General features: G+C 35.7%; 1 protein-coding gene across 3 annotated transcripts; it reads right to left on the bottom strand.

The window, feature by feature from the left end:
* Window positions 1–567: 567 nt before the first annotated feature.
* Window positions 568–26,774, bottom strand: LOC141492491 (protein FAM133B-like). Of its 3 annotated transcripts, none has more exons than XM_074192811.1 (11): window positions 26,659–26,774; window positions 23,333–23,430; window positions 22,255–22,333; window positions 19,389–19,463; window positions 19,063–19,095; window positions 18,543–18,605; window positions 16,932–17,024; window positions 14,722–14,772; window positions 11,774–11,869; window positions 5,499–5,546; window positions 568–1,138 (listed from the first exon to the last, which is right to left on the bottom strand). In XM_074192811.1, the coding sequence occupies exons 1-11, from the start codon at window positions 26,680–26,682 to the stop codon at window positions 1,052–1,054; spliced, it is 747 nt and encodes a 248-aa protein (XP_074048912.1). In that variant the 5' UTR covers window positions 26,683–26,774; the 3' UTR covers window positions 568–1,051. The 3 variants fall into 3 exon arrangements, with proteins under 3 accessions (XP_074048912.1, XP_074048913.1, XP_074048914.1); XM_074192812.1 differs by lacking the exon at window positions 26,659–26,774 and adding an exon at window positions 26,195–26,429; XM_074192813.1 differs by lacking the exon at window positions 26,659–26,774 and adding an exon at window positions 25,518–26,188.

Raw genomic sequence — 26,774 nt, 5'->3', positions numbered from 1 at the left:
TTCAGCAAGTGTGCAATTAAACACAGTTAATGAACTTATTATAGCAAGAATAAGGAATTACACACTTGAAACAATGCAGCTGGAACATAATTCATACAAAAAATAATGATCACTGGTTACAATAGAATTTCCCTGGCTAAGTTAAAACTTAAAATAGTATAAAACATGCAAAATATTTCAGAATATTTTAGCTATCTATACCAACCCCCCCAACCAGTGTCTCTATGAAATGATTCCCTCCAAAGTGTAATCAAAATGAATTCAAATTATGTAACATTCTACTGCTAAAAAGATTCAAAAAATTGAAGTGGAGGTAAGTTTCCTAGGTTTCAGAGCTCACTCATGCTGCCAAATGCTGTCTGTCTTTGCTACCTTTAGTAGCGAGCAGATAGCAGAGCTCCAGAATGCCTCGTTTACTATTGTTCAGCAAAGGAACAGACTGCTGCCACCCAGCTCCCAGAGTCTGTCCTGACTGAAATACATAAGATGTGCAAGGATCAAAAGGCACACTATTCAGCTAGCTAAAATAATGGCGACACCCTCCCCACCCCTCCCCGCCCTGCCCCCTGGTAAACAAAAAATTAAGGGAAAAAATAAGATACATCTACAAATGTAAAGATTTTGAAGCTTGCTTCAAAAAGGCCAACAATAGTCATCTGGGTATCTCTGATTTATCACTTTAAACATCCTACAGATGCATTTTGATTTCATGTTTACTGATTTAAAATTAGATACTTTCTGTTAAAAATATTCATTATCTAAAAGATTTTACTTTATTTTCAAATATCTCAAATACCAGGTGGACTCTAGTGTATTATCTCCCAGACCTAAGAATTCTGGGGGGGGATCAAACCAAACCAAGAAGGTGAATGTACCCCAGGTAATATAAGCAGCAGGCAACAATCATGGCCTAGCCCGGCCCGCGGCCTCAAGCTCTTTATAAAAACACAGGAGCACTCATGCATTTGGGGAGCAGAAGCCGTCACTTTCACAGTTGAAGTTTCCTTTAGACATTGCACTTTCTGGCAGGGAGATCGCGGGGGTTCTCGGGTTATGCCGATTCTGGACCTGATCCAGTGGCCTTCTTTTTCTTCTTCTTGCCATGTTTCTTATGCTTCTTTTTCTTTTTTGTTTTTTCCTTTAAAAGAAATACACAATAAGCATTTATGATAAATTATATTACATTTGTGATAAATCTACTACATAAAAGTCAAAAGAAAAAAATTTTAATAGGAAAATTACAAGTTATAATAGAGTAATCTTTACAAAATTTATTTTTTGTTACATTTCAAGTTCCAAACTGCCACCATCTGGGGGGTGTGTATGTATGTATCTGTCCCTCTCTCCCCCTTTACAGGTCCTTGTGGTTGATCTGAGTATAGTGCTTAGAATAAGTTAGCAGCTCACAGCTATTCTTCGCTATTTTTTTTTTTTTGCAAGGCAAATGGGGTTAAGTGGCTTGCCCAAGGCCACACAGCTAGGTAATTATTAAGTGTCAGAGACTGGATTTGAACCCAGGTACTCCTGAATCCAGGGCCAGTGCTTTATCCACTGCGCCACCTAGCCACCCTCACAGCTATTCTTTGAACAATATTGCTGTTACTGAATGTATGCAACATTTTCTTGAGTCGATAATTCTAAGAAAACTTTTCCAAAAGAGATTGGCAATGCAATTAAATTACTCAAAACAAGGAGGAAATAGTCTTGAGATTTTTTTTCCCCCTTGAGAACTGTGAGATTTAAATATTTGTTCCATCACTAGCAACTTATTGTGATCTTGGGCAAGTCATCAATTCTGGGTCTCAGTTTCTTCACATACAAAAGGAGGAGTTGGATGGGGTGACCTTTAAAATTCCTAATTCTTCTGTGCTCCTCAAATTTTTGCATTCCAATGCAGGAGAAATGTCCTGTCTCCTAAGACTATTTTGCTTTTGAAGAGTTCTAATTTAAAAGCATGATATTAAAAAAATAATAGTATGACTTTGGGATTCTTTTTTTTTTTCCGCAAGGCAATGGGGTTAAGTGGCTTACCCAAGGTCACACAGGTAATTATTCAGTGTCTGAGTCTGGATTTGAACTCAGGTCCTCCTGACTCATTCAGGGCAGGTGCTCTATCTGCTGTACCACCTAGCTGCCCCTGGGATTCTAATTACATAAAAGCAACCCAGAGCATATTTTGACTAATATGACATTTTCTAGGTCAGAAACATTAAATCTACTAATATTAAATGATAAGAAATGGAATGACAGCTACCTTTGACTGTTGTCAGTAATTTAAATGTAATGTATGAGAATCATAGAATACAACTTCATTAAAATGTTTGAAGTGGAATAATTTGGAGAACTGACTTATAATAAAAAGACTTATTATACCTAACTCATTACTACTAATAAGCCCTTTCTTAACACTATGGATATGCTGTGGTCTGACTTTCTGAAATGCAAATAAACCAACAAGCCTTTCTTAAGTAACCATTATGTACCAGGTCCTGAACTAAGGGTTGGGAATGTAGATCAAGGAAAATTAAAAATGTTCTTGCTCTTAAAAAGCACTCAGGCTAATTCAGGAGACCTCTAATAAACATCGAGGCATAAACAATCTCGAATGGACATAAGTCTAAGAAGGGCTTTGTGCAGAAGCTGCCAATTCCTCTTCATTATTCTAGTTCATGTCCCAACTCCTGGGCTTTCTCAATGGCTGCCCTCCCTCTATTCCTGGAACCCTCTCTAGCCCCCTTTGGGTCTAAAGCTAAACTATGAACAGGATTAAACCTTTGGTTCCTTGCACAGATCTCCAGACACAGGTGCCACAGTGATGGTGAGGCCCCTTTTGCTTCTTATTGTCCTATTCTCCGAAGGCTTCTCTCCTGTCTTTTTTGCTTCAGTGAACAGAAGATGCCGAACATCATCTACTGACAAGTCCTTTCTGTTGACACTCTTAGAGCTATGTTGGATTTTTTTTTTTAGGTTTTTGCAAGGCAAATGGGGTTAAGCGGCTTGCCCAAGGCCACACAGCTAGGTAATTATTAAGTGTCTGAGACCGGATTTGAACCCAGGTACTCCTGACTCCAAGGCCCGTGCTTTATCCACTATGCCACCTAGCTGCCCCTACTCTTAGAGCTATGACTGAAGGCAACAGAGGTGGGAGTTGGGTTTGAACCCTGGCTTTCCTCCTTTTTTGCCTCCTTGGGCCAATGCTTGCCCTTCTTGAACTACTTCTAAAAAATGAAGAAGTTGGATGAGAAGCTCTAAATGATCTGATGTGATCCCGAGACTTTTATGGTTGGGGGTTTCTCTCAAAGGCAGAATGATAAAAGTACAACTGAATGACTTTTCTATTTTCTAATGTTATTAAAAAACATTATTATGAATGAAATCCAATGTACCCTATCCAAATCCCTTGATTGAATCGGTCAATCTATTCTTCCAAACTAACTTATATCAACTTTGAGGGTAAGGCAAAAAACAAAGACTATCATTTTGCCACTTCAAGAATTTTTGCTCAGTATTCTGGGAAATAACTTACTCAAAGACTTTTCAATATCCTAAGATGTAAACTCTGCCAATACATTACAAATTCACAATGTTCTTCAAGTCTTCCAGAAGTTAGCATTTTAAAAGGAATCTCAAGCCCATACCACATTAAAAAAATATCTTTTCCTAAGCTTAACATGTCTTGAGGCTGCTGTGTGGTTCTGGCTGTTTCCTCAGTAATGCCTTTAGGATGCCACTAAGACTTGAGAGAGGTGACAGGGCTGCCCTGAAGAGTGAGTGGGTCTTGTTTGGTGGTGGCTGTCTGGCCCCCTAAGGGGATGCCGCCTGCCAAGTTGGCTGAATGTGGCCTTTCTCTCTCCTTTGTCAGGGGGGATTTCCTTTCTGCTTCACTCTCTTCTGCCTAACACTTCTGTTGTGCTTTTATGCTTCCTTCTGGCTACATCTCAGCTTTAAGGTCTAAGGGGCTTTGCTGCTGGGCTTTTCTTTTTATTGCCATCCAATGAGAAACACAAGTCAATCACACCACAACTTCTTTACCTGTTATATATATCCTGGAATGACATTTTGGAGCTGGAATGGATCTTAGAGATCTTTTAGTCCAACTGTTTATTTTTGTTGTTGAGGAGACAGGATCAGGAGTGAAAGATCTTGCTCCTAATATCATAAGTAGTGGCAGAGCCAAGGTTAGGAATTCATGCTTTTGCCTCTTAGGTCAGTGCTATTTCTAGCACATACAAAACCTTCACCTGCTATTATTCATGCACCCTAACATACAGCTGTATAATGCATTAAGGCATTGGTTCACAAATGGTTTGGTCTTAAGACTCTTCTATGTTCTTAAAAATTCCTGAGGATCCTCTAAAGATTTTTACTTGTGTGGGTTATATCTATTGATATTGTATTAAAAATCTTAGTATTTTTTTTTTTTTTGCAAGGCAAACAGGGTTAAGTGGCTTGCCCAAGGCCACACAGCTAGGTAATTATTAAGTGTCTTAGACTGGATTTGAACCCAGGTACTCCTGACTCCAGGGCCAGTGCTTTATTCACTGTGCCACCTAGCCACCCCAAATCTTAGTATTATTAAGAAGATAATTTATTACTATGTACTTTATGAGGGCAGTACTAATAACAGTAATAGGAAAGAGGTATGCTAGCTTAATATATGCTTTCAGCTTTCTGCTCTCTATCTTCTAGATACCCTCTTATCAAAATCCTTGACTCTACTTAAAAACTTAACCTACTACAAAACCAAACCATCAAAGATCAACTACACATCCACCAGGTTCTAAGAAATAAAGTTATTTTTGTGTCCTAAATAGGGAAGGAACAGTAACAACAACAGACATTTACCAGGTGCCAATAATGTATATTAATTTCAAATGTTAAATGATGAAATTTTAAAAGTTCTCTACTATTCAGTTTTGAGAATCCAAGAGAAAAGTAATTAAACATAAGTGAATATTGTGACTATGCTGACTGAGGTCTTTTCTTACCCCTCAGGCCTTTTTCTTTTTAATTTAAATGAACATTTTTCTTAATATATACTAAAGTAGACATTACACTGACTACATTAACATCATGTATTACTAGATTGTGATTCTAAAAATCAGCATATACAAATTATAGTAGAACATCTTTTTCAGTTGATTATCCCAGATTATTCATTTAATTTGACTAAGTCTGTTTTCTTTTTTATAAAAAGGGAGTTAATGATATCAGTATTATTTCCTCACAAGTTAAAAGGGAATAATGTATAAAAGTTGTTTGAAAACCTCAAAGTATTATATAAATGTTATCATTATCAATAATGCTGGTATTACTGGAGGACAAGACAACACCAGTAATATTGATGTAACACTACTATAACTGGGCTTTTATGATGAATAAATTGTGGTCCTATGACCTCATTTTGATTTAAGTTTATTCCATTAAATTTAATTTTCCATATTCCTGTCACATAAAACTACTCCATTTTTTCATTTAAGAATGTAAATGATACTTGCGGTGGGCTTTTCTCGTTCCTCACTGTTTTTCTTTTTCTTTGTTTGCGCCTAAAAAAAAAACCAGACAAATTTTAATGAATGTCCTATGAAACTTGCAAAAATAAATGAAAGAATTTATTTGATAACCTGATATAACACAAATCTCAAAAAAACTAATTCTTATATAAAATCATATTTTAAATAAATTTAAGCTACACTGCTATATGAAGAAATGCTAAAATAAATATCTTTAAGTTCCTGAAAGGACACAAACCATATATGAAACCTTTCCATTTTCTTTGGAATCTGACACAGTATTATGCACATAGTAAAAATACATAACATATAAATGCTGTACCAAAGTCTTTAGCCATTTAAAGATGATTATATTAATACAAAAGTCATTTAAAGGCACTCCAAAGTCTCAGTAGTATGTTCTGGTAAACCTACCTCCCTGAAAGCCATACAGGCAGAGTCCTACCCAGAAAAGCAGTAGGGGTCTGATCAAAGATTGTACATTTGATACCCAAAGTTCAGTCTTGTAAAATTTAAACACCATGTGATGAATACCATAGGCTCAAGGAGTTGTACTTTGAAAAATGTATAAGGACTTCCCTAGCAGAAGACTTCTGAACTCTCATATCCAATTCTGGGTACCATAGGGAAGGGTACCTAGGGAAGGCTGCTGATAAGGCAGTGTATCCATAAGGCTGAGCAAGGGGATGGTGGAAAGTTTACATTAAATAAAAAACTGAAGGGCCTGAGGATGTTTACCTTGAAGAATGATGAGAAACAAGGATGACAATGTCTTCAGGGCAGAACTTAAGAGCAATGAGAGGGAATTGTGAAGGGCTGAAGGGAGTTTGAGGTCATGATGCTAAGCCCAAGAGGACTGCCTGGGTTCCTCCACAAAGACCATGTTGGAGAGAGCTGTATTGTGGGTTTCGGAATCTCTTCCCACCTCAGCCAGAATTTGAAATAATCATCTTACCACAAAAATGATTATTATTAAATGGATAATTTCAACATTTTATCCAGCATATTATTCAATTTATTATTATGAACTGAACAACGATCAGGACAAAAAATTCAAAATAAAGAGTGAACTCTTAACTCAAACCCTTATCCTGATTCCCAAACTGACAGCCTCTCCCCATTAATAAGAGTCCTTCTGGGAGTGCAGCCACATAATTATACTTGTTGACAAGTGCTGTTTTGTTTACAAAAGCAATAGAGTTCATCAAATGTTTGTTAAAATCTTAATCCACAACTTCATATAAAGGGAAATGAGGTCAGTCTGGCATAAATATGGTGATTGCTGCTTTTAAAATTACAACATCTACCTCTTAGAATTCTTGTTTCTTCTCTAAGGATATGATTTCTCTCTCATCACACCCAATTTACATCAAGGTACAACATGGAAACAAAGTAAAGACTGACAGATTGCTTTCCGTAGGGGGGTGGGGAGGGTGGGGAGTAAGATTGGGGGGAAAAATTGTAAAACTCAAATAATATCTTTAATAAAAATTAACTTAAAAAACCAAAAAATTACAACATCTAAGATCTTTTTATTTTCTAGATACAGATGGAACAGACTTTCAAACGGTTTGAACATCTCAGGGCTCTGTGTTCTGTTTGATCCAGCTCTAATGGAGTTTCCCTTCTCCAAGTTCATGTGCCATTCTTGGACACCAAAACAATGCTTACACTGGTCTCCTGCCAACCCTGATCTCCTTTTCTGATCACATGTGCTCCTCGTGTCTTTCTTGTCATGTTTTATCACATCATATCATATTGTAGCTTCCCGTGTCTTCCAAAGTGGGTGAGATGCCCCAACCTAGAGGCCTTGCATGCGCTGCTGCTCTTCATTGCCTTGGGTCAGCTGCAAGTTTGAATCTCAGGAGAAAAGGCTTTTTATGTAATTTACATTATTAGTGTAATTGGAAAGTGCTAGATTTGAAGTAGAAGGCCTGAGGTTCCAACAAAAAATGCTGATGCTTAAAGGGATATGACCATGGATAGGTACCACAGGGTCAACTAAATGAAGACTGATGTCACTGCCTTCACAATGCCTGCTCTGACCCTGCCAGGTCCTTTTGTCATTGGTGGGAAGAGAGAACTAATGGCTAGTCCCCTGCTTTCCTACCAAGTGCTGTGTGCCAACCCCTGAGAAGAAAGGGGGGAAAAAAGACATTTCAAACAGGAGGTTCTTCCTGTACAAAAGGGAGAAGGTAGGAGGCTAATTTTAGAGCTGCTACTTGCATCACACTCTCCACCCCCTACTTTCATTTCCAAAATGATCTGATGCAGAATTGGAGATTTGCGGCATCCTGTGACTTTGGTTGGCTGTAAAAAAGAAAAATTCCTCAATAAAATGCATTTGGATATGTTTCTGTGCATAGATTTTCTCCTTTCTGCTTTATCTGGTGTGGACCTGACTGACTGCAAAAATCATTCAGAGACAACTATCACCTAAAAAAAAGGATTAAAATGGGTAGAAGAACTTGAATATTTTCATTTTCAAGAATAATCCTATGAACTTGGAGAACCAGCACTAAATCAGGTCACTTAACCTGAGTCATATCTATCTTTCATATGTAAAATGGAATATTTTTACTAATGATCTCATAGAACTTTTGTGACCAAAATGCTTTATAAACTTCTAAACACTATCAATATACAATTTTTGTCACCTAAAATGCTATGAAAAATTATAAATTTGATCTAGGTTCCTCTGCTCCTGTTCAAGTTTAGGCCCCAACCCCCAAAAGGCTGAGTCAATAAGTTTCCCACAAAACCAATATATGTTCCTTAATATACGTTCCTTAATTTTTCCTATATGTTACTACTTGGTTGCTTTTTTTTTTTAGTTTTTGCAAGGCCATGGGGTTAAGTGGCTTGCCCAAGACCACACAGCTAGGTCATTATTAAGTGTCTGAGCCCGGATTTGAACTCAGGTACTCCTGACTCCTGGGCTGGTGTTCTATCCATTGTGTACCTAGCTGCCCCTACTTGACTGAACTCAAGACAACATCATGCACAAATGGCAGCATATGGAAAAATTCACCATCTACCCAGAATCATCATTCCACTTATGCCTTTTGAGTTCAGTGTTATAACTATTGGGGATATACTCAAAGGTCAAAGGAGAGTTTCATATATAGTAAAACACTCATAATATGACTTTTGTGATGGTAAAAAAAACTAGAAAAAAAATAGGTGAATACTGTTAAGGAATATCTGAACAAATTAAAGTGTATGACTACACTATATACCATGAGAAGCAAGGCATATTTGGAATTCAGAGAAATACTGAAGACTTAAATGTACTATTCATGATTTAAGAAAGTAGACCTCACAGTATAGATGACCAAGAAAATGAATAGAGAACCAACACTAAAATATGAAAGAATTCAGACAAATATAATAACTAATCCTGACATCTGAGGACAGATGATGATACATAGAGTAGCAAACTCAACCAGCTGTTAAGCTTGGACATGGGATGAATCCCACTTCTGGCATCTACTAACTACCTGCAGACGAGACAGTTCCCTGATTCATAGCTGCTTTATTTATCTGTACAATGGGGATAAAATCTGAAACACACATATCACAGGGTTGTTGTGAGGTTCAACTGAAAAAATGCAAAACTTTTAAGGCCCTAAAATATTCTATAAATGCCCGTTGTTACTATCATTACACAATGGCAGTTATTATTATTCCCTCATCCAGATCCGGAAGCAAGAAATCTGCAAAGTTACAAAAAATATTGATAGAATTTTTTTTTGCTTAAAGAAGGTATTCATGATTTACAGGTAATAATCTCTAAAACTTTTGCTTTTTCAATTTTGAACCAGTTTTCCAACATTCTTTGCCATACTTCCATTACATCGACCTTAGCATAAAAATCACTGGATTTATAGATGATTTCCTCCAAGTTCTTGTATAATTTCTGCTTCTGTATCCCCTCCTATATATTTTGGAATATAAACTAAACCTATCTTCATGGTGGTAACCTTGCTTATATTCATTTGGGTACAATAAAATAATTTAGATAAAGTATCCTAAGAAATAGTTTCTGCTGCCATTAAGATGAGGATGAGGTCCTCTCAATATACAAGGATCTCTGCCAGCACCTTAATTTACTTTTTTCTAAACAGGACCAATAAGTCATCCTTTCATTTAATTGCAGTTGTTTTATGCCTTTGGGTTTTCTTTATATAAAGAATGGCAGTACTGATGTGTTCTTTCAGTAGTATAACAATTCAGATAATTATTGGGCAAAAATAAAGATTATGCATGTAGGATACCAGAAAAATTACTATTTATACACATAACTTGGAATTATTCAAGGAAAGTCATCAAATTGTATATATATACACATTAACTTAGAGATACTATGTTAAGATAAGTTTCCAGAAAGTGATTTAAATCAAGACCTATATAAACAAAAATATTCATGGCAATATTTTTGCTAACGAAGAGCTGAAAATAAAATTTGAATAATGACTGCTGTTCAACAAATCATGCCATATGAATGTAGATGAGTATTCCCATACTATATAAACAATGATGAACATGAAAAATTCCGATACCAGGGTGGATAATAAAGTAATGAAAAACAGGAGGTGATAAAAATGAATAAAAACAAGAAAAAAACACAAGAGCTCCAACAATATAAAAATGTCAACATGAAGAAACAAAACAAAAAAAAAATTAAATACTAAGTCTGTACAATATCAAAATTAAAGGGTATATTTTTCCTTTCTTTTAATGGAGACACTTTTATTGGGATATCATTTGTACTTGTGTGTGTGTAGGATAGGAAACTTTATCATATCAAAACAACATTAATTTTTTATTTTTAGGTTTTTGCAAGGCAAATTGGGTTAAGTGGCTTGCCCAAGTACACACAGCTAGGTAATTATGAAGTGTCTGAGACCAGATTTGAACCCAGGTACTCCTGACTCCAAGGCTGGTGCTTTATCCACTACACCACCTAGCCACCCCAACAACATTAATTTTTTTTTTTAGGTTTTTGTAAGGCAAATGGGGTTAAGTGGCTTGCCCAAGGCCACACAGCTAGTAATTATTAAGTGTCTGAGACTGGATTTGAACCCAGGTACTCCTGACTCCAGGGCTGGTGCTTTATCCACTGCACCACCTAGCCTCCCCAACATTAATTTTTAAAAGAGGCATTTATAAAGTTTAAAAACCGACTTTCAATACTATCTAATCCTTTTTCTTTCTCTCTCAATGGAGAAGGGTGGCTAAGGGGGTCAAAAAAATTAAAGGATATTTTGTATTTTTATGCCATTTTCATGGTTTGTGATGGTTAAAGAATTCAATGAGTAAATCATTATGAAAATTTAAGTGAGGCATTTTTGAAATCTAAGAAATGCATTTAAAATACAACCAATGAAAGGCCTAAAAAAGCAACAAAATCCAGAAAACTAGATTAACAGGAATACTTATTAAATAAAATTGGATGAATCTTTAGGTCAGATATACTTAGCAATGATATTGGACTCAAATAGAACAAAGTCACCCCATGTAATATTACTGTATGTTCTTATTCTAGCACTTCTTTTTCAAATATTACTACTTCTACACTCTTCAAATAACTCAAAACTTGAAACTGCCCCATTAATTTTTTACTTCAAGATTAATGTTAAATTAAGTACAAAAAGCAACATTCTATCATAAATAAAAAGGGAAATTTCAATTGTCATTACTCAAAAATCACTTTGTATATTTCTATGAATAACATAAAAACCATATACAGTAGTTAATAAAAAACTAACTAGACAATTTTAAACAAGAGAACACAAAACATTTGTTTTATACTACAAAGATATATGTTAAAATTCAATATTAAAATGGTCATATAACTTTTCTATTTTCAATATAAAAGCAAGGTGCAACTTTAACAAGGACTTACTTTTAAAGTGAATTTATATTATATAATAGATACTTTATCCTCTGAAGAAAATACACTTGAAGTGAACTTAATTTCAAATTTATTTAAAGGTTCTGAGATAAGCTACATTAATTCAATTTGAACAATAATCACTTGTATTCATGTTTAGAATCTAACAAAAGTTGAATATTAATCTACTCTAGTATACTCAAATGCATACCTATATTCTACATTTCATGTCTTTTTCATATCATATCAAATAAGGAAATCATCTAAATTAAATATAAATTTGATTTCTTTTTGCTTATTTAGTATATAAAAAAACTGAAACATTCAAAAAATTGAAGAAAACAGGTTGAATTTACATACTAACCTCTTCTATACAATCTGGCTCTGATAAAGATTCAGATGATACAGGTTTGTCTTCAGAATTCATCTTCTTTCTTTTCTTGCTCAGGCTTTTGATATCCTAGGAATTATTCAACATATTATTTCTATGCAGAATGAAGACATATTGATATCTTCTTTTCACGTATGATAATGCCATCTTTTATTTTTACGATCTAGTTCAATAGTAACTGTCTTTAAAATTTTATTTCCATTTCTATAAATATTGACTGGAATTTGGCTAAGTTTTATGCTTTATTTTATGACAGTTTATTATTTAGTAACAAAACATGTTCACACTGCTCAATTATATATCTATTTTCTTACAATATTTATTTCCCTATGATTTATTAAATTATAAGCTAAGATACACACACACACACACACACACACACACACACACACACACACGTATTTTTTTAGGTTTTTGCAAGGCAAATGGGGTTAAGTGGCTTGCCCAAGGCCACACAATTAGGTAATTATTAAGTGTCTGAGACTGGATTTGAACCCAGGTACTCCTGACTCCAGGGCCGGTGCTTTATCCACTATGCCACCTAGCCACCCTGTGTATATTAAAAAAAAAAAATCAACCTACAAAAAACAATTGTTTCATTAACTAGTTCATTATTATTTACCTCAATGCCTCACTCTGGACGTAGATTTTTAAAAAACGTTTGCTGCTTTTAGTTTAATATTAAAAACCCATTTTATGCAAATATGCTAATACAAAACAAAATTAAGGATATTTGCAGTATGCAATTATTGCTTAAAAGTTTCTTAACTAGATTTAATATACTTAAGTGTTTATCTACAGTTTAATGACTTGAAGAAGGGCATAGATGTTTACAAAAATCTTAACAGTTAAGGCAATTCATCATTTCTTAGATATAAAGATAACTGGATCAAATTTCTAAGAATTTAAATCATTTCCCAATTGATAAATGATCAAAGGATATGAACAGGCACTTTTCAGACAAAAAAAAATTCAAAGCTATCTATAATTACATGAAAAAGGTCTCTAAATATTATTGATTAGAGAAATGCAAATTAAAGCAACTTTACACTACAACTGAATAACCATCAAATTGGCTAAAATGACAAAAAAAGGAATGACAAAAAATGATCAATGTTGGAGGGGATATGGGAAAATCGAGAGACCAATGCACTGTTGGAGCTGTGAACTGATCCAACCACTCTGGAGAGCAATCTGGAATCATGTACAAAGGATAATAAAAAACTGTGCTTACCCTTTGATTCAGCAATGCCACTAATTTTATATCTCAAAGAGATTTTAAAAATAAATAAAAAGGAAAAGGACCAACATGTTAAAAAAAATATCTAAAGCAGCTCTTTTTGTGAAGGTTAAGAATGGGAAATTGAGGAGATATCCATTAACTGGGGAATGGCTAAACAAATTGTGGCATGTGATTACAAAAGTCTGGAAAGACTTACATGAACTGACACATAGTGAAGTGAGCAGAATCAGGAGAACATTATACATAGCAACAGCAACATTGGGTGATGAACAATTGTGAATGACTTAGCTATTTTTCAGCAGTACAATGATCCAAGACAATCCCAAAGAACTCATGAGGAAAAATGCTATCCACTTCCAGAGACAGAACTGATATTGACTGAACACAGATCAAAGCATACTATTTTTCACTTTCTTTTTTAAAGTTTGCATGTACAAAATGACTTGAGGGGGTGGAGTTTGGGTGTAGAAGAAGGGGGGGGAATAGAATTTGGAACTCAAAACTTAAAAAACAATGAACATTAAAAATTATCTGTACATATAATTGAAGAAAAAATAAAATATTATTTTAAAAAATTAAAAAGGGGAAGGACGGGAGGGGGAAAAATCCAATTAGGATTATCCAAAATAGGGTGGTGCTGAGTTAATGGATTCCCAAAGGTCCTTCAAGAAAGTCACCTGATTACTTGTTCGGGGGTATTGTAGAAAGGATTCCTGACAGTTAAGGAATTAGACTAGATAGTCCCTGATGTTCTTCTAAATTTTGAAATGCAGTACAAGTTATTATCAGTTTCAAAACCAAGAAATTAAAATAAAAATCTGTGATGTTATTATGTGAAAAATTGAGGAAATGTAATTTGTTTTAAATAATTTTTTTCACAAAATAAACTCTTCAAAATGCACCTCTGCCATAAACCTCTGTAAGGTTCAAATGTTACAAAGCTGAATTGCTTTAAAATGAATTCTATGGTAAAGACATTTTGTCCTTTGAAGAAAATATACTTTAAGTGAATTTAATTCAAAATACATTATATTTAAAGCTTCCGAAATAAGCTTCAAAAATTCAATCTAAATAAAACTTATTCAGGTTGTTTAATCTGTCTAAAGTAACTATTTTAGTGTACTCAAAATTTAATTCAGTAAGGAAAGCTTTCCTTAAATTAACATATAAAATCAATAAACTTCACTGAAATAGATTTAATAGGTCCAAAAAGGGCATGCATTTGCTGTACATTTTTAAATTTTTATGCTTTTGCAAGGCAATGGGGCTAAGTGACTTGCCCAAGGCCACACAGCTAGGTAATTAAGTGTCTGAGGCCATATTTGAACTCAGGCACTCCTGACTCCAGAGCCGGTGCTCTATCCACTGCGCCACCTAGCCTCCCCCTGCTGTATATTTTCTAACTAAAATCAGTAAATGATAGATTCCTAAAGTCATCCAAAGCTAACTTATAAATATTAACGTTATCAAAATATTTAAAACTCTTTAAATTGGGCGGCTAGGTGGCGCAGTGGATAAAGCACCGCCCTTGCAGTCAGGAGAACTTGGGTTCAAATCCGGTCTCAGACACTTAATAATTACCTAGCTGTGTGGCCTTGGGCAAGCCACTTAACCCCATTTGCCTTGCAAAAACCTAAAAAAAACCCAAAACCCCAAAATAAAACTCCTTAAATTTTACCTTTTCTCTTTCATGTTCATCTTTTGACTTCTTTTTTTTCTTAATGCTGTCCTAAAAAAAGTGAAAATATCAACTTAAAATGTAATAATCGTAGTAAAATATACTACTAATGATCAATCAAATGCAAAAACTAGGTTTACTAAAAAACAGAAATTATAGAAGTAAACCTTTATATAGGTTTCTTTCTAACCAAATTATATTATTTTCTATATTTCAAATTCCATTTTCTCCACTGAATTACAATAAAAATGAATGATTTGCTTAAGTTTAGAGTATTATAAATTATCTTTATTTTCCAAAGGATAATAAAAGGGAGAAAGGGTTTGTTAAATCGAAACCCCAACAAACCCATACTACTTGACCTGTTATCAAGAAGCTGAGATCCAATTCTGTTCCCTTACTTCAGTCATTACAATTATGCAACCGCTGGCAATTCCACCAAAGGGAGAAACGTGGGAAATATTTGTCTGGTTGCTATTTACTATCTATATCTTACAATCTTTCCTCTAAAAATAACTCTTCTGACTGGCTATTTTTATGAATGGCGACAAGTTACATCTAAAAACATGGTTATCATCTTTGTTTTTTCCCCCTCTCACTCACCCAAACTGAAAGTTTGATTGGTTGATAACCAATCTGTGCAGTCTCTCTCCCATATTCACCCCTTTTTTCCTACTCCCATTATGTATCACTCAAGGACAAGCCTTCCTGAAGCATTGCAACATCTTCCTAAATGGTATTTGGCAACTAGTGTGTCCTCTAATCCATCCTTAACACCAGTGCCAGATTAATTTTTTTATGTGTACAGGTTTGATGTTGCCAGTTTATTGTTCATACCATGAGGCTGAGGTCTTTGACTCCATGAGGATCAGCTCGGGGGACTGAGGGGAGGGGAGATATTTAGCATGGAGAAAAGGCTGTGTGTGTGTGTGTGTGTGTGTGTGTGTGTGTGTGTGTGTGTGTGTGTGTAACTGAATGATAAGAACATAAAAGCTCTCTTGAATATTTTTAAGAGATGTCAAATGGAAGCATGATTAGATTGGGTTTATTTGGTCAAAATGGGCAAAACCTAGAGCAGTAACCTGGAGCCAATAATGCAATCTATAACGATGTCAAGAAAAACTTTCTCAAACTCAGTCATCCAAAGGTAGAGTGGTTTGCCTCCAGAGATGGCGAGTTCCCCTTCCTTTCTGGTTTTCAAGTGGAGACTGGAAGACCATTTGATTAGATTTTTAAGTTCTATGAGGCAAGGACTATCTTATTTCCATCTCTTCAGGGTCAGTCTGTTGGCAGAGGCTTGTTTTCCCTGCAGCAAGGGTCCCTGGCTGTGAGAGAAGCCATTCACCTTTTGCCTTTTCTAGTAGGGGGTTTGCCCCTTGGGATGCTCTCCGGAATTGAATGCTCCAATATCCTTCCTGATCTCCCTATCTCTGAGTCTGACTTTCAAAGTCCATTACTTTGAATTCTAGTGCTCATTATACACTATCATCTATTTTCATTGTACTGAAATCTTGTGGTGAAGCTGCAGTCCTTTCCTATTTCCTAACCATCTTTTCAAGATCACTAAAGGAGGCTGGCTCTTATGGAACATCTGCTACAAAATAAAGAACTATTGCAGGGGAAGATTCAGGTATTTACTGATCAAGTGATAGGAGTTAAAAGCAATTCAAGAATTAGAAACAGATAAAAATCTAATAACTTTCTTTAGTTTTTTTTTTTTTTTGCAAGGCAATGGAGTTAAGTGGCTTGCCCAAGGCCACATGGCTAGGCAATCATTAAGTGTCTGAGGCCGGATCCAAACTCAGGTACTCCTTACTCCAAGGTCAGTGCTCTATCCACTGCGCCACCTAGCCGCCCCAAAATCTAGTAACTTTTAACGCAAATTATTATTGTAGGACAGGAGCAAAAAGAGACCTTGAAGAATAGGCATAATCCTCAGATCTCTTGCTCTTTCCTAAGAGGTATGAATTTCTTCTTTTGAAGTAAAAGGGCTGATGTCAACTGAGTCTTGGAGACAATGTTGCTTACCAGAACTAGGATAAACATTGTTTTGGAGAGGCTGGTACAGGTCAAAGTATAAGAAAATCTTTGTGGAAGTCAAGACAAACAAATAAGCAATCATTTGAGTTTCTATGGGAAAGCAATGAAAACCAGAATATTTTGCTTCTAATTACAAATGCTAAAAGACTTGCCATCTCAATCTGTGTTACCTTATTATCTGATTCAGATTCTGATATGGAGCATTCTGAAGATCTATGTGAACGATATTTCTTTTTTCTTCTTTTTTTCCCTTGTTTCTTATCCTATGTAAAATATTTAAGGAAAAAAAATGGGTTTCTATATCATTAAACTCTCCTAATATAATTTTTGCATTTTATTTATTTCTTACCTTAATCAATTAATGAAAAGGATTAAAAAGGGATTAGTTGACTTATGTAATTGTCAATTAGTGATCCACAAATACTTTGTTCAATATGCTAATCTTTACAATTTAATACAAAAAAATGTGTATTAAATGACTACTATGATCAAGGCAGAGAAGCAGCTCTACCAAAGAAGGGGACTGGTCTTGTAATAATGAAGACTTAGATTCAAGTACTGTTTCAGACACATATTAGCTAACTGACCACAGGAAATTCATTTGATTTGTAACCTAGGAAACTCTCTGAAAGAACAGAGGAGTTACTGCTTTGTACCAATAAAGGTTACACACTGGGAGCTCCCTATAAAAAGAGTTACTGATCTAGAACCCCCAACTCCCACCTGAGGGTAGGCTACCATGGCATCATGCTAGGCTCTGGGAATACAAAGACAAAAACCAGTAACAGTGCCCACTCTCAAAGAGCTTACATTCTATTTGCTAGGCAGGGGGTGGTCATAAGAGGAATGTACAACACATAAATAAGTATGATACAAAGTGGGAATAGGAGAGATCAAAGTACTCCAGTAAAATGTGGGGATTCTGGCAGAGCTAAGTGTACACTTCAGGCGCTGGGGAAGAGCTTGTGTGAACATGTTGAGTTTGTGTAATAGGTGGTCCAGGTTCACCAGGATGCAGCCTGTGAACACAGGGAGGCTGGACCTTAACTTACAGACAAGAGGTAGAGACTGAGGGTTTCTGAGGAGGAAAGTAACAGGTTATCCTTATATTAGCAAGGTTATTTTGGCAGCAAAGCGAAGGAAACAGAAAGCAGAGTGAGGAGGCAGGAAGATCAACCTAGATATATTGTAATCATCCATGCCAGAGATGGTAAGGGTCTGAACTCACTTAAGTAAAGGCCATATGAGTGGAGAGACAGGGAAAGATCCAAGAGATGTTGTAAAGAGAGGCCTGAAAAGACTTGGATAGTGACCAGTTCCTGGGCTGTTGGTAAGGGTTCACTGAGTACTTGGCTTGCTCTTGGTTTCTGAGCAATTCACTTCACAGCTATAGACCTCCATCTCCTTACCTATAAAATGTGGTGTCTGAACTAATCTTTAAAGTTCCATCCAGCTCTTAGCATTCTAGAGTCTTATGAATTGTGTGTTGCTATACCCTTTCTTTATTAACTTGTTAATGAACATAATAATTTCACAAAAGGATATTAATAAATGCTCCAATAAAACTATATGGCTGTTTAATTTATACAAAAACTTCTCTAATCACATGGGCATGACTAATCAAAATCTTAAAATAAAAGGCTGTAAACTAAAACATTTCTTATGGTTAACAACATAATGAATGTACTCAATAGATCTTGATACAGTGTAGACAGCAAATTGAAAAAGTTTTAGAGCATCATATTTCATGTAGTATATTAAAAACAACAATTCACTCTTACCTCATCTTCTGAATCTGAAGAACTGCTGGAAGAATCAGAGCTTGATGAAGAAGAGGATGAAGACTTGACCAAACACAAAACAATTAAAGCTTGTGAGATGCAGAATTTGTTCATTTCACTGTGCCTCACCAAATCATTCAAAAAGACTGATTAATTTTTTATCTAAGGTAACAAAAACCTAAGATTCTAAGATACATTAAGTTTTTATTTAAGTCAAGATTCTCCTCCAGTTATTTAAATGGTATATTTTTAAAGAAAACTCAATTTTAAAGTGCTCATATTTAAGATAAATACTAGTTAAGTATTCTCCTTTAATATTAATGAAGGGACCCATTTTACAGGAGCTCAGCATTTTTCTATCAAGAACAATATTCCCAATTGATACAATCAGCTCCTTAGCTTTTGTCTAATTATTTAATCTGAGTCACTTTATTAATAAAACAAATCATTCTTACTTTTCAGGGTCTTAATCCATTTACATTTGGCAAAAAGAAAAAAAAAAAAGGAAAACGTTGCTCACCCTACCAGATTTCTTCTTTTCCTTTTTCTTTCTCTAAAAAAGAAATAAATGTGTCAGGTTGTGATTAAATTCTGCAATTCAGAGTCCAAGTAATAAGATAATTTCAGTTCTTAAATGCATTATTAGCATAGGTAGGACATTACAAAAATTTCAATACTGGGTATAATTTACAATTTGTTAATCCAGAAACATTTATTAAGCTGCCTGCTACATTCCAAGTACTGTGTGAAGTTCTGGAAACAAAGACAAAATAAAAACAACACTGCCTTTGAGGAGCTTTTAGACAATCTATTCACATTAAGAGAGATCATTATTAAGAGCATCACCTCTCTTTTCTTGGATGAACTCTCGCTTCCACCTAACAATTTCTCCCTGTGTTTTTCCAGTTCCTTTTTCCAGTTCTGAAAAAAAAAAAAGATGAATAAAGATGTATTACAAACAGTTCCCCTCCTATGTAAAGGACTCAGAAAGTGTACATCACAGGTCACTCAATAAGTATTTTTTATATCAAAAAGTATTAATTAAAAGAATGCTTTTTGTGGGCTCATCCCAGAACTGAACCATGCCTTATAACTTTTAGAAAGCAACCTATTCATTAGTGACTGGTTAAATTTATAATCATTCCTATCACAAAACAAATTGTGGACTGAACTTCTACAGGTAATTATGGCTTTCTATATCTATGTTAGGTTTCTTATCTAACATGAACTAATTTTCATTTAGAAATCAAAATACTAAGGCTCTTAATTGAGTCTTTTTGACTCCAGTTATTTTTCATCTTCTTTACATAATAGTTTTTCCAAGTGATAAACTGAATTTTTTAGGTATCCTTCCCTGAAGAAATTTATCAAGTCCTGAAGGCAGTGTGTCTTTTTGTTCTTAATTCAGTTATACTGGTTCTTCACTATGTATTAGTTCAAGATTTTTTCATGTTTCTCTTAATTCCTAATATTTGTCATTTTCAGTATACAAGCATCTACTGCACTCATATGCCACATTTTATTCAACCAATCCCTTTATCAACGGTCACCCACTTTATTTTTAGTTCTTTGCTACTACAAAAAGTACTATGAATATTCCAGTGTGTGTGTGTGTGTGTGTGTGTGTGTGTGTGTGTGTGTGTGTGTGTGCGCGCGCACAACCTCTGCCCCCATCATTTATTTGTTTTTTTTTACTTCCTTCAGGTATACCTAACAGGGGAATCAATGCATTAAGGTGACAGTAAAAGAAATAGCTTAGTTAATTTTTTCATTTAATTCATAATTGCTTTCTAAAATAATTCAATTTATAGTTCAGTCCACCTAATTTCCTTGGTATCATGTGAAATTTTGTTTTATTTTGCATCTCTTTTTAATTATCAGATTTGGAATAACTTAAAGTATAGTTACTGAAAATTTGCAATTTTTGTTTTTTAAAAACTTTTTTCATCATTTGAACCCTGATCTATTGTTCTAAAATGGCTCTTGTTATTTAAAATTCCTCTTTTTCTTTTTTTAGTTACTTCTTTCCTTATCAGAGATGTGAAAAGTAATCTCTCTTCATTGTGGAGAATGTGACCTTTTATACTGTGGTCATACATGCATTTGGATAAGGTGTTGTTGCTGGTCTAAACTTAAAGTTGGTCAAAGTGTTTTTCAGTTTTCTGTCAGATAAGGAGCCCTTCCTCCAATGATTTTATGTTCTGGGTTTTAATGGGTACTGTCTCTGATTACTTCTTGTCTACTTATTTAATTTGTTCCACTGATCGACTTTCCTGTATTTTGACCAGCACCAAATAGTTTTTTTATGGTTATTGCTTTATAACAGTTTGAGATCTGATAATGCTACATCTGCTCATTCTTATTTTCCCCTCCCATTATTTCCCCTTGAGATTCTAGACTAGGGGTTCTTAACCTGGAGTATGCAATCTTATTTTTTAAAGCAGTTTTTTCATACTAATTCAGTATAACTGATTTTCTTGGTAATCCTTTGAATTTTATTTTATATATTTAAAGACATTATTTTTTATAAATCCACAGGTTTCACCAAACTATCAAAGGGCTCTATGATCAAAAAGGAAAAAGAAAAAAATTAAGAAGTTGTTCTAGACCTTTTATCCCTTCAAACTGATTTTATTATTTTGTATATAGTTCTATTACTTGAACAAACTAAGTTAAATTAAGTTCTGCCGTTATTTTTAATTATAGTGGCACAGACCAGTCATAAATACTATACTAAATGTTTCTCCAATTATTTTCATCTTCCTTTATTACTGTAAATACATCCTGAGTAAATATAGCTATTTACCAGCTATTTTAAGTTTTTTTTCTTTTAATGAGATTTCTATTATTATTCTGATATTGTCACTATTTAGGGGGTAAAACACATTTTTCTTTTGTCTTATATAAATATTTTCTCTAAGGGTTTCTTTTTTTGGTAAGATTTAAAATACGATATGTCAGTCCATAATAGAATCTTAGTAGTTTTTTTGTGGAGAAGCTAGGTGGTGAAGTGGATAGATCACCAGACTTGGAGGCAGGAAGACCTGAGTTCAAAGTTGGTCTCAGATACTTACTAGCTGTGTGATTCTGGGCAAGTCATTTAACCCTGTTTATCTCAGTTTCCTCATCTGTAAAATGAGCTGGAAAAGGAAATGGCAAACTATTCCAGAATCTTTGCCAAGAAAAGTCCAAATGGTGTCACAAAGAGTGAGACTGAATTGAAAAATGCCTGAACAACAACAAACAAGTATTTCGATATTTTGACTTTTTTAGTTTTGTGGAAAAGTGGGCAAATATTTAAAGGGTTATATATATCCAAAGATCAAATAACCTTTCTTTCTACAAAATGTCCCACAAAAGATTTACAATTCTAATGATAACATAACACTAAAAGCTAACAAGTTTTAGAAAGTCCAGTCTAGTTACATTTCACACAGTTACCAAGAAGGTAGAGTGGGCAAAATACTTCAGTTTATGACATAATATAGAGACTGCTGTTATAAAAAACTTAAAAATAAATCAAGCAATTTAAAATGGAAGACATTTTATTTGAAGGCTTCCCCCCCTCCCCCCAGACCTCAGTTTTTAATCTGGATAGCATTTTTCATCATAAATCCTTCAGAGTTGTCTTGGATCATTGTATTGCTGAAAATAGCCAAGTCATTCACTATTTGAAGGCGTTTTAAGGTAAAAAAGTATGTTGCTCACCAACCTCATTCATTTTTTCTTCAAATTCAGCTAATGCTTTGGAGCCTTTCTTTTTCTTTTCTAGCTGTTCTTTCACTTCTTCCCTTAAAAAACAGAACACAATTTTATACAGATCAAAGAGATGATAACAGCCACAAATTTCATGAACATTCTTTTCAAAAAGTTATTTCCAAAAGAAAATGACATGTAATCAGTTTTCTAATTTGAATATATTTTCCTTCATAGGGAGAAAAATGGATAATAGTAAGAGGAAGGCGATGGGAAGAATCCATGAAATATAAAAAATGTTTTAAGTTTCAGCAATGAATTCTGCTTATTAACTGTCCTCAAACCTTTACTGCTAACATTTACTCCTAACTTTTTTTTTAAGCCAATAATTGGAAGTGACAGTAAGGATACAGTAAGGATGACTTGTTACTTTCCTCCTCAGAAACCCTCAGTCTCTACCTCTTGTCTGTATGACAGATGACCATCTCGTTCCAAAACTGCGAGAAAAAAATTTTTAGTCTTTCCCTGTTCACATCATTTGTTGTATTTGCTGACAAATCATTTCCTCAATTCAATTTCAAACATGAAATACAATAATTTCCTTTTAGGTATGCTCCAGTTAGTTTCTGTTATAGCAGTCCCTCAATACTAGTAAGGGCAGACAAAGGGAAGTTGAGTTTTATTTAAAATAAAAGAATAAGCATTATTGTCCTATTTCAACACCTTCAAGATCACCCCGTGGAACAGTGAGTGACAAAGAAAACTAAAAAAGCATATTTCCAAATTTTATAACAGGTATATTGAGTTAAGCAAAGTTGTTTCCAACAACGAATTACTTTTCTCTAATCTATAAAGAGGTCAGAAGATTATTATCTTAACATCTGATTAAACTATGAAGGATCAGGACTATTCAAAAACGTATTTTTAAAAGAATGTGGAATCTGCCTTCTGAGGCTTATTGTTTCTTAATGTAAAAACTGTTTGTGGCATATGATCCTACCTAATTTGAACAAGTCTTAAGTATTCTTTTGGCAAACAAAGTAAGGTTTTTAAAAAAACAATGTAATGAATAAATAAATACTTTAAACAATTACCATGTGGGTCTTGGACGATTCAGATAATCCTGAATTGTGGGCCCTGCCGATTGAGCAGGACCTCGAGATCTGGCCATGGCTATAGGATTCATATAAGCCTTGAAAGGAGGAAAAAACAAATTAAACTAAAATGATGGTCTTTAAAAATAACACCTATGCTTTCAAGAAATTGTCAAAGAATTGTAAAAACTTGTGATCACCACTAACCAAGGTTTTTCCCTTTTATTTTAAAAGAAAATTATAAAAACAAAAAATAAAGAGCTTAGTTTGGAAGAACTTATTAAGAAAAAAGGGCAACTTCCGGAATGTCTTGAGAGTCTGTAATAGAGATGTACTGCAGTCTAAGGAATTCATTCATTAGTATTAGGCAGTATAATACTGTACTTTATTACTCAGAATGATCACATGATTTCCTCAAAGAATAGATTAAATTATAGCATACTTACTAGACAGGAAAGTACACTACTATATTTTAGAAGTATTTTCAATAAGGATTAAAGCAAAACAAAAAGCTTTTCTTGCTAGGATCTAAAAGGAAACTCGTTTTATTAAAATTATTTGTACGCCTTAACTTTTTTTGTGTGTCAATCTCAGTCTCTTTAGTCCTCGTATTCAAATTACTCAAAGAGAACAGAGAGTTTGCAGAATCGACATGACTTCATTAATTATGCTAACATATTTTTGACTTTCACATAAAGGTCTTTGGTTTAAGAAGAAATATTCTTAAGCTTAATTGTAAAGGTTTAGACTTAAATGCCTGACACACAAAAAGAAAACTATACTGCTACTGTTTATATAAATGGAAGTAAAATTCTATTTGTATCAAAATCTTAAAAAAAGTCACCTTTTCTTTTGTTTGTTGCAAACTTTGAATTATGCTTTTCCAGATTTCTTTGTAGAGCCTGCAAATACCACTAAGGTAACCTTTAAGCACCTCTTCAACTTTCTTAATTAAAGATAATAAATCTTTTGGAGATGATTTCTCACTTAAGCTAAAAGCAGTAAAGTTACTTTATTTTAGAGCACATAGGGCCTTCCAGATCAACCCTATAGTTTTTCAGAGGAGGAAACTGATGCACAGCCAGATTAAATAACTCAAATTTAGTCATGAGGCTAGGACTACAAAACCCCAGGTTTGCAGACTACCCAGGTCAGTCATTCTAAATCATGGTTAAAGACTCAAGCAGAATGTAATTCATAATTGGGGGCTTTTTGAGGAACTGGACTAAGAATTTGTTTAGGGTCAGACTGGCTAGAAGTTTCAATTTAGAGATTTCACATTTTACTGCTGTGCTCTTATAAATTCTATTCAACTGCCTTTGTTGAGAATTCTAATCTGTGTAATGTGAAGAATGGCACCAACCAGAGGGTTTTGTTAATGCTCAACTGCTGTGTATAATTACTACCATTGGCAATAATAACCAACTGTTATATTACACCTTAAAGGCACCTATGGTTTGCAAATTGCTCAGTTATCTTAATTATAATGATAGTTTACTAACATTTCTTTTTTTGTTTTTGTTTCTATGTTTTTATATCTCTAATTTCTAATGTTTTTATATCTCTCAAGGGCCTATTTTGGATAAACAAAACAGTTCTAAAAAAAAAATCTACTTTACCAAAAACATCTGACTAGTAATGTTACTTAAAGGTAACTCAAAAGTCTACTCAATCAGATTATCAACCTAATACACTTCTATAAGGAGGCAAGAATCCACATTTATACACTATAAAGTGGAAGGTCTTTGGGAGCTGCTGTGGCCAAAAAAACTCATTGTCCTCAGGTCAACCCTGATGAAGCAGATCTATGATCTTGGTAGGTCTTGCCAGGCCTTGTGCTTAGCTGATAAGGTTTTTAAGGACCTGAAGTCAACTCCCTAATTAAAAGAGGCACAGATTACTCCTACAAAACTTCCAGAAAAGCATGTACAACAAATTTTTATTGACATTTCTTTTGTATTTAGCCCAAAAAAGTAGTTTTAAGACTAAAACATTTTACTATCTCCCTCTGAAAAACTATGTATCCATAGTTTTTCTTCCCCTATCGGTCTGTGAGATTAAGTTATTAATTTTCAATAAGGAGAGCAAAGAAACGGTCCAGTTTCCAGAAACTGGATAGGTTTGTGGAATATCACTCAGACTCCATCCATCATTTAAGTACTGTAAATTTCCAGATTGGACCTACCCATACTGCAATTTAACTGTCAAAGCACAAGTCAAAAGGAAACAATTTTTGGATTATCTGTTGTTCTATATTTTTCCATTAGCAGAGTTCACAGGAAAGTTACTTGAAGCACGACTAGTTGCACATGGGCCAAAAAGGAAATAAAAATGACTTTTTCGATTCTCTCTGGCTCTGTACTTTTCTATTTGTACAGCTGATAGAAAATTAACTTGAAGCAAAAGACGGCAAATACAGGAGCAGTCAATGAGGAGGTACTTAGGAAAAATGGAAGTGGTCTGTGGTATCTGATTGTTGACGGGAGATGGACCTGCCTTAGAAGGAACGCTGTCATTCTTTATAAAGAACAGGAAGGGCATGTCAGAGGGCCACGGTTACCAAGTCTAGCCTCGGTAAATGCCAAACCTGTTCAGGAACACGAAACAACTATTAAACAGCAACATTGCTTGCATTAGCAGCGGTGGAAAACCAGTGCTTGTAAGTCAGTGTTCCGCGGGGGCAGGCTGTGCCCCTCAGAATCAACACTGGCCACGCAGCACTGGCCGGGCTGGCGGGCCGGGAGTGGGGGGCTGTTGTAGCTGTGCCATTCGGTGGCTGAGTGCCCTTGGCACTGGGCTGATGCCACGAGCCGGGGAGGGCAGACCCCCGGGAGCTGGGGGGCGGCAGACTGGTTTCAACACCTGGTAGCCGTCGGGGCGCGGGTTCTTTTCGTTGTCTGAGCGCGGCGCTTCGGGGCGATGCCCCCCGGATCCGGGGCTCCCTCCGTTCCGCCGCGTTCACGTCTAGTCCCCCCAGTCTTACAAAGAAGGGGTTCGGCTAACATTGCATCTGCTTTGGGTTTGACAATTTCCCTCTGGTCCCCCCCCCAGGGGGGCCCCCGGGGCTTCCCCCCGGTCCCGAGCCCTGTCCGAGTCGGGGCCGGGGCCCCTCCAAGTGCCCCTGGAAACAGCCGCTTCCCGACTTGGGGTGTCTGTGCGTGGGGGGCGGCCCGGCCCGGCTCGAACCCAGGCCTCCCCGCGCCCCCGGCCCGGCCGCGGGAGGGGGGCGGGGCGGGGCGCGCCGAGGGGCCTCCGGAGCAGGCCCGGCCGCGAGGGCCCGGGGCCCGGGCCGGGGCCGCCCGCTCCCCGCCGGCGCGGACACTCACCACCCGGTTGTCCCTCTTGCCCATGGCGCCCGGGGCCGCGGCGCTGCTGCTCGGCGAGGACGGAGGCGCCGCTGGCGGCGGGGAGCGGGCGGCGGGGAGCGGGCGGCGGCGGCGGC

Source organism: Macrotis lagotis, chromosome 7 (assembly GCF_037893015.1).
Source record: "Macrotis lagotis isolate mMagLag1 chromosome 7, bilby.v1.9.chrom.fasta, whole genome shotgun sequence".
Classification (NCBI taxonomy): domain Eukaryota; kingdom Metazoa; phylum Chordata; class Mammalia; order Peramelemorphia; family Peramelidae; genus Macrotis; species Macrotis lagotis.
The sequence above is the reverse complement of the archived record's forward strand: the minus strand, read 5'-3'. Positions and strand labels throughout refer to the sequence as shown.

What these genes read in the sequence shown, in the direction of transcription:
- LOC141492491 (XM_074192811.1), bottom strand. Translation starts at nt 26,682, where the DNA reads ATGGGCAAGAGGGACAACCGGGTG. An exon ending in AAAAGAAGAAATCTGGTAGG is followed by an intron (nt 18,606 to 19,062) that starts GTGAGCAACGTT and finishes TGTTTGGTCAAG; the next exon opens with TCTTCATCCTCTTCTTCATC. An exon ending in ATGAACATGAAAGAGAAAAG is followed by an intron (nt 11,870 to 14,721) that starts GTAAAATTTAAG and finishes AATAATTCCTAG; the next exon opens with GATATCAAAAGCCTGAGCAA.